This window comes from Cinclus cinclus, chromosome 7 (genome assembly GCF_963662255.1).
Source record: "Cinclus cinclus chromosome 7, bCinCin1.1, whole genome shotgun sequence".
Classification (NCBI taxonomy): Eukaryota; Metazoa; Chordata; class Aves; order Passeriformes; family Cinclidae; genus Cinclus; species Cinclus cinclus.
The window spans coordinates 17,802,632-17,817,204 of record NC_085052.1 but is presented as its reverse complement, the minus strand read 5'-3'; the positions used below and the strand labels follow the sequence as shown (position 1 = coordinate 17,817,204).

Below are 14,573 nucleotides of genomic sequence, written 5' to 3'. Positions count from 1 at the left end.
CACTTCTGAAGTATAAAAAGAAATTCCTTGAATTCTGATGGCCTCAAAAAATTAAAGAATTTTAGGTGTAAGCATCAACAAATGAAGAAAGCTTGGTTGAAAATTCCAACAGAGCTTTAGCCACATTGTACTAGAGAGTACATCCCCAGGTTTTTGCTTTGGGGGCATTAGCAAGCTCTTGGGCCTCTGGTGTTGAAGTACTGAGGGAACACACACCAAAAAAAAAAAAACCCTGCACAGCCAAGCCTTACACATAGTCAAAGTCCCCTTCTGCAACAGTTTGTGGCAAAGCTGACATTGTGACTGTTCCATTTTTGTTGGTAGAAGGGCAGTGTTGGCTGCAGTTCTCGCACAGCTCTCAGCACCAGAGAGCTGACATGGGCACACTGGCTGGCATCAGCAATTCCTGCCTGGCCCTGCCAGGGGTCCATGGCTGCTCTTGTACAGTTCACATCAGCTTAGAGCACAAAGGGGAAGATCAGCAAAGCAGATTATAAGGAGCAGTTTTATTGCAAATACCTGAAGGCATCTTGCTGCCCTTAGCACTTTAAACTGCTGTAAAAGGAACCCTTTTCTAACAGATCCCAGTATACACAGTGAGCAGACAACCTACTATTAATGAATGCAAGCTTTTGCACTTACTAGCTCCAAAGAATCCTTGCTCCTAGAAGAGAGGGGAGGATATACTTTGCCTCAGAGAAACAATTCTTCACTGACTGCAGAACATAAAGCTAATGGCATAAAGGTCTGAGCTTGAAAAAAAAAAAAATCTGGATTCCAATAGCTGAGGATGTCTTAGGAATTAACTCCTAATGTGTGGCTTAGCATTTGCATTGAAGTTACCAAGACCAAAGAATGGTCTCGGTATGATGGTCTATGCTGATGTTGGCATTAAAACTGAAGGCAAAACTGTACTTTCCAAGAGGAAATAGCTGTAACCTCAAAACACTACAAAGGGAGAACACTAAATTTCTTCTCCCTGGTCCTTCTCAACCCTTATATATCCAATTCAGGAAGACAGTCACCCTACAGGCCAGCAGCCATCATTATGACCCCTTCCACAGACTTCCACCAGCTTCAGAACCAGGGCTGAGGTGATAATATTTCTCTCACCAAGCATGATCATAAGCACAATATTTCCATTTGTACTAGCATCCTCTATTCTCTGCTGCAATGTTTTTGGGTCACAGAGCTAACAAAAGGTAGGATGTCTACTTTCATGTTCTAGAGTATTAGCAACACGTAACACTTAAGATCTGTGCCCAAGGCCTATAAAGGAGAGAAACAGGCAGCTGAAGCCTGGTCTGTCCACTCAAAGTGGGCCAGAATTATTTAATCTGGAAAGTGTCTTCTGCAGAACCCTTCCAGAAGGCATCATTTTGAGTCTGTGATTCATATGCAAACCACATGCTATAAAAGCACAGCCTTTATAGTCTCTGTGGAGCAGAAGGATTCTCACACAGTAGTGATCTTTGCAGACACTTCTCTTGGTGTTAATAAAAGTAATCTTTCTCCTCATTACCCTATTATGCCAGTACAGGTTTTCTTCTGACACAGTTATATTGGAACAGAATTACCAGTGTAGACAAGGCTCTTCATCTCTCAAGCTAGCAGTTGCCAGAGTGCTTATAAATCTTCAGAGTAAAGTACACAACCCAAAATTCAGGGAAGCGCTACAGTTTGCACAATTATCCTTTAGTGCAAATAATACATGGTTGCTTGTAACAGTCCTTCCCTATTGTTTCACACGCACTCCCTTTTAAGACTATACTTTTGATTTCACAGCTCTTTTCTTTGTAATCTCAAATTCCTCCTGCCCCTTCTCCCAAGTTTTCATGTCTGTCTGACAGTTGGTGGTTAAAAACAAATCCCAGAACTAAGAACAGTGCTTTAGGAGTCCAGGATGATACATAACATCTTTGATACCACATGGAAGGAAACATAGGCATCAACATCTAAAGCAGACTTCACTTAGATGAGCAATGGACTCTGGCTAAGATTCAAAGGCAGACTTTGAAAGAATGTCTTTACAGGCCTGTGCACCTGGTGGAACAGACACAGAAAACACAAACTTTGATAAAGTAAACATTTAAAAAGTCTGTCAAAAGAAAAAGCTCTATAAATGACCAACAACCTGAACTTTGGCTTCCTAATGAAAAAAATAACATTAATTTCAGTTAGAGTGTTTGAAAAAAATAGGAACATTAAGCTCATCAGATTGTACTACATTATACAGACCACAGTCCTGACCCCAGCTGCCTCACTGGCTTTAGAAAACAGTGCCTTGAGCAGAGCCCCTGCAATGAGTACTGTAGAGATGCTGTGAAGCTTATAATGAACTTTAGAGAATCAAGTTGTTGCAATGCTAGCAAATTCAGCACAGATTAGCCACACTGCCACAAGTGTACTCAGCACTCATGCATTCCACATAGTGAAACTCTACTTGGGTAACTAGCCCAGGGAGATCCATTCCCAGAAAAGACAAACACCCTCCCCAAAAATCCAAACCACAAAAAAACTCAAACCAAGCCAAACAAACAAACAAACAAAAAAACCCCCTGCATGCTCTTAGGCTGTGTGTAGGGCTTAAGTGTTACACCATAGGCAATACATCCTTGTCATATCTCCTCCTCCTTATGAAGTTCAAAAGGCCCAGAGCAAGCATGTTCTCACTGATAGTACACTAATTATCCCTAAAGCATTTCAGACAAATACAGAGGGGGCTTTGCCAGTGAACCTTCTCTCACAGGTGTTTGACAGTGGGCCAGCTGCCACTTCAAAAACATTCATAAACATCCCAGATAGCAGTTTCCCAGTTATATTCTCTTTTGGATCCTGGACCAGCACATTATCAGCTGCAGCTCCCTTTCCCCCACACACTTTTTGTGGGCCTTGTAAAAAGGACCTGTATTTTAGTTTTCTTACCTTGGCTTTCCAGAATGACTTCCATGTGGTATTTCCAAGTCAGTGTACTCTACTGAGCAGTTAAGGTACAGTGCTAACAGGTACCTCAAAGGTATGAGTGGTGCTGCCTTACAGGACTGTCAGCATCATAGCACAGAGCTATCAGGGTTGGAAAAAACCTCCAAGCACAAGTCCAACCTTTAACTGAACATCACGATGTTCATTCATTTGAGTCATTAAGTGCTATATCCAGTCTTCTCTTGAACACTTCCAGGGACTGTGGCTTCACCACCTCCCTGGGCAGTCTGTTCCAAGGCTTGACAACACTTTCAATGAATAAATTCTTCCTAATGTCTGCCCTGGACTACTTCTGGCACAGCCAGAGGTCTTTTCCTCCTGTCTTAATTTCTCTTCTGCGAGAATTTAGTGCATGCTCTGACATTGCCATACATAATGTATCTTATTTTACTTAATCATGCTAACTTAATAGAGTACTTTATTTGCCTCAGGAATCCCAGACATTGCATGAATTTTGTGGAGAATTCACCCATTATTATTGCAAATGGGAACACAGCTGTTTCTGGGGCTGAACAAGACTTAACCCATAACAGCAACAACAGAACACAGAAGCTATAAAACATCCCTGAAGACTTGATTTCTGACAAATTAGCAAGAGATATAGAGATGGTACTACATAACTTATGCTGACAGTTTAATAAGGATATCCCTATGTAACAAAGCTGTACTCGCATCAGAATACTTAAAAAAAAAACCCCTCTACTAACTACACATGCCTTAAGACTTTAATATATTATCCTCAAGGCAGAATATTCAACAGCAGAGCTCACTCTGGAAGGTCTCAGCAGGAAGTACTCAAAATCTTACCTAATTTGCACTCAAAAATCAACCTGAAGAGACCAAATGATGCCTTGTACATTTCCACTACAATGTGCCACCACACTACAAAGCCACATTTCTACACCCAAAGGGCAACCTATTATAAAATGCTATATTTGTCTCTCAGGAATATAGTGGGTTAAGGAAGACTGCTCAAAACCAGTCAGAGGTTACATTTTAATGATCTGCACTAGCAGAAAACCCTATTCATTGAACTTCCTAAGTCTCATGCTCCTTTTTCACAGCAAGCCTTGTGCGATTTCAATTGAAGTTTTAAAAACCATCATTCTTTTTGAAAGCCAGCACGTGCATTATGGACAGCTAGGTGCTACTGACCAGGGATCAAAGGCAGAACTTCTCCTGGAATACAATACAAATCCTAGGACAGCAGAACACATGTATGCTCTTGCAGCCCATTTCCAGTCCTACTGTCAACTGCCCATGGCCCCAGAGCACTGAGAGACAGAGGCACTACAACCTGAAGCACATCAACACTTCTAATGAAACAAAGGCAGGATCTTGCTTATTTCATGAAGCAGGATCATTACCCGACAAATGCAAACATAAGCCTTGGGCATTGCATATGCTAGGGGAAAAAAGAAAACAAAACAAAAAGCAATTTACAGGCTGCAGGTGCCTCCTGATGCCCTTCAAGATGTTTTAAACTGATAAGGCAAGGTGAGCCAAAACATTCTTAACTATCAGAGAGCCTCATAACCCTCAGGGAAAAAGAGAAGCCTAATAACCTTTCTGCACAAAACTCTGGATGCAGTCTGAAGACCTTCACCTGCAATGAGTCATCACCTTAAGTAGGCAGGAGTGGACTGGTCAAGCTGCAGGGATATAGCATGGGACTGAACACAACATTATTGAAATCACTAAGGTTACATTAACTGAGAGCAAAGGTCAGTCCTTTTTTTTCCCCCCACGTTTTCTTTTCATAAGAATTCAGTGACATGACACAGTCAAGCAATCAGGGAAAGTACAGATCAGAAAAATCAGTAAGCAGAGAAGCCTTGCTTACAGAAGGTTTGAGCTGCTAGCATTTACCTGCACGAGGGAAATGAGGGCCTCTGTTAACTTACTGAGGTAACAGTTTGTCAACTTGAATCCATTTGTAAAACAAGCCTAGAAATACTGGCAGCTGACTGATACTTCTGTTGACACTAAAGGAAGCTATCAAAGTCTGGACAGGCCACAAAGCTATTTTTTCAGTTCAATAAAAGAATCTTAGTTGAATCAGGAAAGGAGTAATCCCAAAGAAGGCAGTTAGTACCTTTTGGAAAATGCAAATTCATTAAAATTGCAAAATTTTAAAGTAACATATTTTGAAAAATGAGTTTAGCAGGCTCAGAATAGAAGGAGAAGAAAAGTCAGACAGATGTCACTAAATAGCCCATAATCACTGGGTCAGTATGTTAACCCAGAACAGTGGAGACCTACATCCAAGTGATTTCCCCACACAGTCATTACTGTATGTGTCTATACAGAACATGTTCTACTCTTATATAACAGTTTTAAGACCAAAAGAAGACTCGAATAGGTAAACAATTTGATAGGTAAACAAACTGAAAAAATTTGAACTTGAATATTTTCAAAGAGTGTTGATTTTTGCATCTGAGGCAGCAGCTGTATATTGTGAACTCAAAGAGTGTATTCAATATAGAATATTACAGAATCACAGAATAGTCTGAGTTGGAAGGGACCCACAAGGATCATCGAGCCCAGATTTTAAGTGAATGACCCATATGGGCATCAAGCCCACAAACTTGGCATCATTAGCACCAAACTTCAAACAACTGAGCAAATGTGCAGGAATGCATTCAATGCTGTATTCTGCCTACAGAGCACAGTCTTGGCTTCACAGGCCAGGCAAAGGTGGTGTTAGGGATCTCTTGCTTGCTGATTTGCTTTGAGGAGACATGAATGAACAAAACGCAGTTGCAAGTTTCCTCTGAGAAGATGAACTCAGGCTCCAAGGATTCAAGACGTGCCATCACCGACAGCAGGAGTCCAAGCAGCAGCTGGAAAGAGCCAGCACCATCTAGTGCTCAGCAGAGACGGAGCAAGCAGAGCAGAGAGAGCAACGAACCAACACTTTCCAGGCACAGAACTTCAGGATGCACACTGTCAGGGAAAATCAAGTTGCACTTGAGCATGAAAAGATACTGCAGCTGGGAAAAGGCAAGTAGGTGTACCTGTCATCATCTGAGTGTTAAAGCGTTATCACCTTAAAGCTCTCAACTCAAGATAAAAGATGATAATACAAAACAGTTTCCAGACTATGACTGCAAAGAAAGCATACAATTTTATCATTCTAGGCACTCCTTTGGAAAGACAATTTAGAAAAGACATTTATTGTTTCTCACCCCTCGATAAATGGAAAAGTCTGTCTCATGTTCCAAGAGACAATTATATTTCTTAGTGACATACAACTGCATGCTCTTAGCTCTGCTCCAGACATCTAGAAGTAATAAACACAGATCTGACAGGGCCCTCCACTGCAAAACCAAGACCACCAATCTTCTTTTCCAGGTAATACAATGCCATGGACATGGTAACATCCACAGCTCTCTCTTGCTAAGAGTTTCCAGAACACACTGCTTCAATTACACTTCTTAAACTTTCTAGTAGGAGACAGAATTACTTTATTTTACTGCCTTTCCCCTAGCCAATATGGTGAATGCCAAAGCACAGAAATCTAAATACACCTCTCAGATATCAACATCATCAGATATTCAGATATGCACAGTCAGTTTTCAGCTGTAGACTTCAGGAGAAAACTTAATTACCAGTGGCAAACTCAGGATCCTGCTGTTAATTAGAAATGTAATTTGCATTGAATAATAGAGAACACGGAATGATTTTCAATGTATGAATTTCTAATTTCTCCTCCAGGCATTTTAATTACATACCATCTCAACAGGAAATGAGATAAAAAGGCCACAAAAATAGCTTAATTGGTGTCGATCACCTGGGATGCAGAAGTGTACCACACATCAGACTGCTCTGTGGGCATCATTCCACCTGCTGGTACAAGACAAACAAGCTGCCACTCCAACTTCTGTCAGATACTGTCAACAACACAAACAAACCCCTACAGAACAAGTAGACAGCAATTACTGTTCCTGTAAGAATTAGGACTCTTACCTTATTATTCTGCCTTGCTTGATTTTTCCTTCTTATGTAGCACAACCAAGGCAGTGAAGTAGTTTCTACATAAAATCCACACAAAGTTTCTGCATGAGGCATTTTATTTTGCCCCAGCCTAACTTCTGGCATAATGCAGCCACTACTCCATCTTCAAAGGATTCAGTATTTGATGAAAATCCCTTTTGTAAGGGTGAGCTGCCTACATTGAATTAAGTCTTTATAATTATCTCAAAGAGCACACCATAGAGAACTGATTTCTGCAGTTTTGACATTAACCTTTGACATGTAAATCAAGTATAGGCAGTGATCCTTGTGCTCGCTAATTCTGCAAAAAGACTAAGGCAACAATTAGAAAGAGGACTAAACTGCCTCACTAAAGAGAGGGTTGGTGCTAACTCAACTGGAGCACAAAAAACAACCTGAAGGTGCAGTTTTTGACCTGAAGTCCAACTGGTTTGAGAACTTTTTTCAGTCATAAGAGCTGAAATGAAAGATATTATTAAATATATGGAAACAAGATCAACCCCTTCAGCAGCTGTTTCCAATGAAAAAATTAAACCTATTACAAAACTCTACTCTTATTCTCACACAAAGTCTCAGCTAAGAGCTGTCACTGTTCACCTTGGCAGAAAGCACTGTGGCAAGAAACAGGAACTAACAGGAACTACCATCAGCAACGAGGAGACATCAAGATGTGTACCATGTGTACCTCCTAACTTCTGAACCTTTTTACCACTCCCCTCCTTGATTCTAAAAGCCTTATTATATCAGGAAATTCTCTATCTGCAGAAGAACTCGAGCATCTCAGAGTGCTGCAAAAACTGGGGAATGAAACTAAGTAGACCACTTGCCACAAGACATTAAAACATCGGTTTCCTAAAACGTGAAACTTCAGGAACACTTAAGTCACCAACATTCCTTAAGACTTTCTCAGAGCTTAATCCCTGTGCCTTCTTACAAGCTGCATGACACCACTCCAAAATGCACTGTAACCCCAAGTCAACACTAAATTGTTCTGTTGCCCCTAGCAACAGCAGATGTTGTTTTTGTTGCCAGATTTGAACTCCTCTCCCAAGCAACATAGATCATTTCTAGCCATAAATACCAGCTGCTGTGGAATTATCTCCCCAAATGGTACAACATTGGCACCTGACCTCACACTACCCTCATAACCTTACAAAAACACCCCCCACCACCTGTTAATGTGCATCGGAGTATGAGAGCAACCTGCACCCACAGCTTACCCCACCATTCCACTTTGAACTTCTAGCTGTGATGAATGGATTCAAAAGGGTCCAGAAATTTACAGTTACCCCTAAAAGGAATATGGAGAATTTATTTCAGGAAGTCCTGTCACCAGATCTAACACTGGTTTGACTGTAGAACTGTTCTGCAGTCTCTCATGTCCCTAGTTAACCCTTCTCCCAGCTGCCCTATACAGCTTAGAAATGAACTTGATGAAACATGAATAATACACAATGCCCATCATTAGTTCTTGTTACTCAGCAGAAAATCAATACATGCTCTGTTACAGCACAGGACATGCTGTTTCTCTAGTCCCTGCACTCTGAGGGAATAGCTTCCACAGCCAAACTTAACACAGCCTGCAGCAGAGGAAAGGTGGCAAGAGCTCAGCAGCAGTTTCACAACAAGGATGCTGAACACCTTAGCTATTAATTACAAAATAAGGTTTTGGAGATAACTCGTACCACAGACTGGTACTCTTTGGACATTTCTCAGATCCCAGCCTCTTTGACAGATTAACTGGTATACATTTGAGGAATGATACATTCCATTCTTAATTTTGTTAGTTAAAGTTCTGATGCTTACTAACACAGCAAAACCCCAATCTATACTTACAGCTATTGAATGTATCTGTATTCACAAAATCCTCAACTGAGCTAAGACAACTTAAAAAAAATCTTATCATCCCTATAGAAACTCTAGAGTCCTAGTTTTTAGAGGGATAAATTAAACACAATAAGGCGGAAATGTGATCATGGCTATACTTCCAACACAGGGAAAGACAGGGAGTGATGGGAAAGAGAGATCTGGTTCCTGCAAGATCATTTGTGCTCCCCTTCCTATCTGGCATCTGTTTCAGAGCTGTTCACTATGTGGGTGTTCTGCAGGCTGGCAACCATGCAGAACACGGTCATTTCAGAACACATGCAAAAAAAGAAAAGGCATTTATGCCAAAACCAGCACAGAACAAATGTACTGTGAACAAAACGGAGAACTCTACGGGCCACATTCTCCAGTGACATCTTTGTCAATCACGTTCTTTATTGACTGGCTATTTATAGTGTTTTTCAATACTTACTATCCATGTAGCAACTAAGTTTGCTATAAACAGGATTTATCTGCTTAAGTTAGGGAAAACATCTTCATTTTGAAGAAAAGTCAGTGGTACACTGAGACTGAATAGTTTTTCCAGGGAACACAGAGAAGTGCTATGTCAAAACCCCAGACTGAACACAAATATCCTGGGATCCACAGCCATGCTAAAAAGTGTTCCTTTTCCCCACCTTTCTGAACAGCCCCTTTCAACTAGCCATGTGGTCCTACTTTACCAACTCACCTGAAGCAACAGCTACCTACAGTTTAGGACAATTCTTTTGCAGGCTACAGCAATGTAACCTGATAGGTTGGACAAGTAGTGTGGAATTGGTATTTTGCCATCTGGAGTCAGAAGAAGCTCAAGCCTGCAGGAAACCAAATCAAGCCAGTCTGTGGCTCAGTTAATTATTTCAGATCACTGCCAGAACACAGGGGATCACTCAAAATCACAACAACCCAAGTGCTTTCACATTGTAGATTCACAGTCCTTCTGCAATAGTACAGGGCACAATCTTTGCAAAATGGTGCAGATGTGTCACGTTCAGACCAACAGTGAATGGCACTTCCTTGGAGATCCTCCATACAGACAACACCGTGGCTCAATGCCCTGCTGTTTGTGGGGCCCTGCCTATGAGGGCATGGTGTAGCATAAGGGAAAAAAGGCATTAACAAATAGTGCACAATGATAAATAAGAGGAAAAAAAATAAATCTCTTCTCCCCAAGTAGCTTCCTGCGTGTCAAACAATTCTGTGACTAAGGTATTGCAAACCACTGCCTCATGGTGTAGCTGAAAACCTTGGAGCACTGTTCGTGCTCTGCACAGTATTGTCTCAAGAGGGGTGTGCAAAAATGGCATTTTAAACCAGCCTAACAGGGTGGTAAGAAAAAGACCCTAAACAGTAAGAGCATAATACCTGACTCCACGCAAATGTGGAATCATCAAATCAAATACAGGGACAAGTGTTCCTTTTAAAAAGATTCCATTAAAAAAACAAGAGGCAGCCTAAAGCAATTGCTTTTATCTACCCTACTGACAGTACCAGTGCTATGGGGAGAGACAGTGCTAAGCAGCATGGACAGGTAGTCAAACTGGCTGTGAAGGAAAGGAACCATGACTGAGTCACTGCACTTACATAATTTTTAGCACAGTCACATTTGTCTGCCTTTTTGTTGCTAGGAACTCTGTCTTCAGGTACTGGGAGAGAGCGGAACAGGCTGAGTCCTTTCACAGCTCTCATTCCTCTGCTGTAACTCTGTAGCAGTGCAACAGGTTTTTTTCCTCTGTGGATCCTGCCACCTGAAACTACCTCCAAAATACACTGCATTCAAACCCATGCACAGGAATGGTCCTTTCCCAAATACAACCAGAACTAAATCAACTGAATTTAACAGGGAACTTAATTCTAAATCTGTCCTGGAGATACCAACTCTGTCCACAGCAAGCCTTTATAAGGGAACTAAAATGACTGCAAGTTGTACATTAATACTAGAGTGACAGATCACTAGATTTTCTACTTGAAAAAAAAAAATCTGACCTCTCTTCCATGCTAGGTCATCTATTTTTCCAAAGGGAAGTGTTTTGAAGCTTTTTGTCTGCCCTCCCACCTGCTTCCCAAATTAGGTAGTATACATGAAAGAAACTGCATCCAGATACTCCATGTCCCTTTTCCATAAATTCTGTGCTGTGTTCTGGGCCTGTTTCTCCTGTAACAAACAGAAGAATGCATCTATTTGAGAGACCACACAACGGTCCAAGCAAAGAACCTCTCCAAACAGCAAAGTCAAGGACCATGATGCATCTCAACTAGTATAAAATGAAAATGAGGTACCACAGCAGCACTTATATCCAGAGCAAAGAACACCACGTAGCCAAGTTTCACTAGATAATCTTGCCAGTGTATCAGAACATTCAGGAGTGATCAGTACAACTCAATTATCATTGGTGACAACTGATGGGAGTGATGTGATATTACAGTGAAAGCACAAAAAAAGCTGGCATACCTGGCGTAATTTCAAAGAGATGTTTCCCTGGTTCATCAGGATTAGGAGGCAGCTCGTTCACCTGACTGCCTTGCAGTAGTATCAAACCCTGTAATGGACACAAACATTAGTGAAAACGGAAAGGTCACTAAAAGAGCAAGGGAAATATGATAAAACGTAAATTCAAGTCCTGCTCATCTACTGATCCCAACACCTTTCCACAGTTCTGAGCAAGAAAAGATTTGATCTGGTCATTTGAAGTAACTGCTTCAGTGTCCTTCCTCTCATGCTGGACACTGCTGGTTAAAGGCTGTTTCTTCTGGAATAACACTACTCTGAGCATGCAGAAATTATTCTCCTTGGTTTTCATAACTAATTTTCCCTTACAAAAATTTCCTCTCATATTACATCTACTCTTTCTGCACCCTTGAATTTCTGTTTGCAGCATGCATGTGAATAAAATGGCCAATTTTGCAGAGATCCTCAGTACAGAGAAGTTCTCAGGGAGATACTGGAAGAGAGCAGCTAATTCAGGTTTGCAAGACAATGGACTACCTTTTAATCCAAAAGACTACATCTTCCCTAAAAAAAAAAGCTGAGCCCCCTTACTTCCCAAGTTCAAATGCTGCCAGTATCCAGCTTAATTTCCACTTTGGGCCCAAGCATAATTAACACAATGTGTTTCAGTTTGGGAATTCTGCATAGCTGGTGACATGGTATCTACAAAGTGAACAAAATCCTTTTAATCTATGGAAAATCTGGAAAAGACATCACAGGAAGATCTTGTCCAGTAACATGAGTGAAACAAGCATTTAATCTCGGATATTTTAAAGGGTTTCTAGCCAACATTCTTCAGGACATATGCACAATCGGACAGACAAAACACAGTAAGAAGTGGGATTCTCAAGAGTTAAGCCATGAAGAGGGTAATCAGCAGCTCCCACTCCTGCACTGAACTGTCTTGGAATGCAGATAGCATACAAAGCATCTTTTCTTGATGAACATAAAATAAAGAACATTATTTCAGTCAGGTTTTTCACCCATATCTCTAGTTGATGAGGATGTAGCCATGTGTGTTCACTTAACTGGCAACAACCAAATCCAAGACACACTGGATCATCATAACATTGGTAATCAAAACAAATTCTAGTTATGCTATTTGTCAGCTTCCAGATCCACATATAATGGAGCAACGCAATTAGTGTCTCATGAGACAGACAATCCAGAATTTCAACTAACAGAAGACAACTCATAACCTTTGCAATCTTCTCTATAAAACACTGAAGCCAGATGTGCTACTTTTCATTGCCACTATTCAGTATAACTTCCATAGCTTTGCTTCTCATCAATCCTCCTACAAATGCTTTGTTCAACAGTGTCAAGACTCAGCTCCCATCTCCTACCTAGTGTAGGGGTAAGGTTGTGGAACGACACCATGTAGGAGGGCACTTAAAGTCCAAATTGAGTGGTTTCTCAAGAATGGTAGTAAGATTTAAAATCGAGGTAAAATGAGTCAACATAACAGGACAAGCCTTCACATCCTTATCTCCCAATCCTGTTGCCCTGCAATTTGACTCTGAGGTTCATTGAAGTTAGAAGATAAACTGAAGATATTCCAGAGATAAGAGGAAAACATAGGAAAGGCAACTTGACAAAAAATGCAGATGCATCTGAAATTATTTGAAATGGTATAGAAAAATATTGTATAAAACATCATCCTTGGAGGCCAGTGGCCAGAACACATTCTAGAAAATTCAAGCCCTCTGCACATGCATTAAAGCCTTTTATCATGTCAAGTCAATACTGAAGGAAGGGTTAATGAATTAGAGTTGCACAGTGGCTTCTGTTCCCCTGCAAATTGGGGAGGGGTGCATGCTCTTTCCTTTCCTGGGAATAGAAATGAGCCCAAAGCTACTTTAAAAACCCATATATATTGACAGTCAGTAGGAACATTAAAACCTCTTTGCAGGTCAGTCCTGTCCTCATGGGGGCAAAAAAAAAAAAGGAAAACTTTGCAGAAAAGCAATGGCTGCACCCTCTAACCTTTGGTCTCTGCTGGAGTGGGCTGTGCGACTGCAACTGTCATTTGGCACACAAAAATACACACCTTCAACAGTACTCAATCCATTAACACAACGGAATAATTCCTCATCACTCCAGAAAGACTGTGTGATTCTCCTGCCATTAGATTACAGCTGCACCTTTTCAGCAATATTATTATGGGAAGTGGACCTACAGATTCCACTAACAATCTGAAGAAACTGGTTTTTATACAAATAGGCAATGCAACATCCATAAAGAAAACTAAGTTGTTTCATGTTTCTCTTTTGAAACATTTTGTCATAAGTCTCATTTGACTTTATCATGAAAACAACAATACATCTCTCTTCCAGAGTATGTATAAATAATCAAGTAGGTGGAAGATCAATGGGAATTTCAGTGAAACTATCGATTTAGTTTTTACACACAAGCTTAAAGGCCATACTTAATAAATAAACCAAAAAGATTTAAATTAAGCATGAGTACCTTTAGGGCGGAAGGAAATTAGGGATTAATATCAATAGCAACTGGTGAAAATATCTCCGTGGCCTATAAAAAAAGATCTTCCTACAACAAAGGCTCTCAGTTCCTAAGATGCATGGGCACACCTGTGCCATGGACCCTTCATTCCAGAGAATCCCAAGTAACAGCTGTCTTTAAGTCCCATAGGTACATCTCACTTGTGGGATGCATACAGCTCTAGCTGAAGTCAGATGCAAATCCTAATTTGCAACTCCTATAAGAATAGTCAGGACATAGTCCTGAATCACCCTATAGAAAATGGCTTCCCAAGGCAATAAACGTATGGCAACCCTGTGCCTACAAAGGGTCAGGTTAAAGAAATCCTTTACAACATGACTACCTGAGGCCACTTCTTCCTCATCATGTTCACTGACAGGTCACAAGTGCCCAGCTCTCCCACATGCACTGTATATGAGAATAAGGTGCCTGGATTGAAAGTGCAAAATCCAGCTGTTGCTGGCAGCATCCTGAGTAATCAAGTTACATCATCAAGTTCAAATCTGTCTAGCCTTTACCCAGCAGACTTTCCATAATTATGGACCAAATCCCTCACCAGGAGAGTGCAAGATATAAGATGCAGTCAACATCCTCATTCATCTACCATATTTATGTCAGGCCCACAGGGGAATATTAATTTCTGTTCTCACTCTACAATGAAATTTGTGTGTGACAGTCAAGCAGGCAGCTGCACCATGCAGTTTAATAATTGTCTATAATGAGCATGTGGATGGTGATG

At 40.8% G+C, this 14,573-nt stretch overlaps 1 protein-coding gene across 1 annotated transcript in view; it reads right to left on the bottom strand.

Moving 5' to 3' along the window:
- The window catches only part of ARHGAP22 (Rho GTPase activating protein 22), a 113,054-nt gene that overhangs the window by 97,527 nt on the left and 954 nt on the right, over window positions 1-14,573 (bottom strand). Inside the window, exon 2 of the mRNA XM_062496382.1 lies at window positions 11,297-11,384. Within this exon, the coding sequence (XP_062352366.1) occupies window positions 11,297-11,384 (88 nt within the window). The remainder of the gene's footprint in view (window positions 1-11,296; window positions 11,385-14,573) is intronic.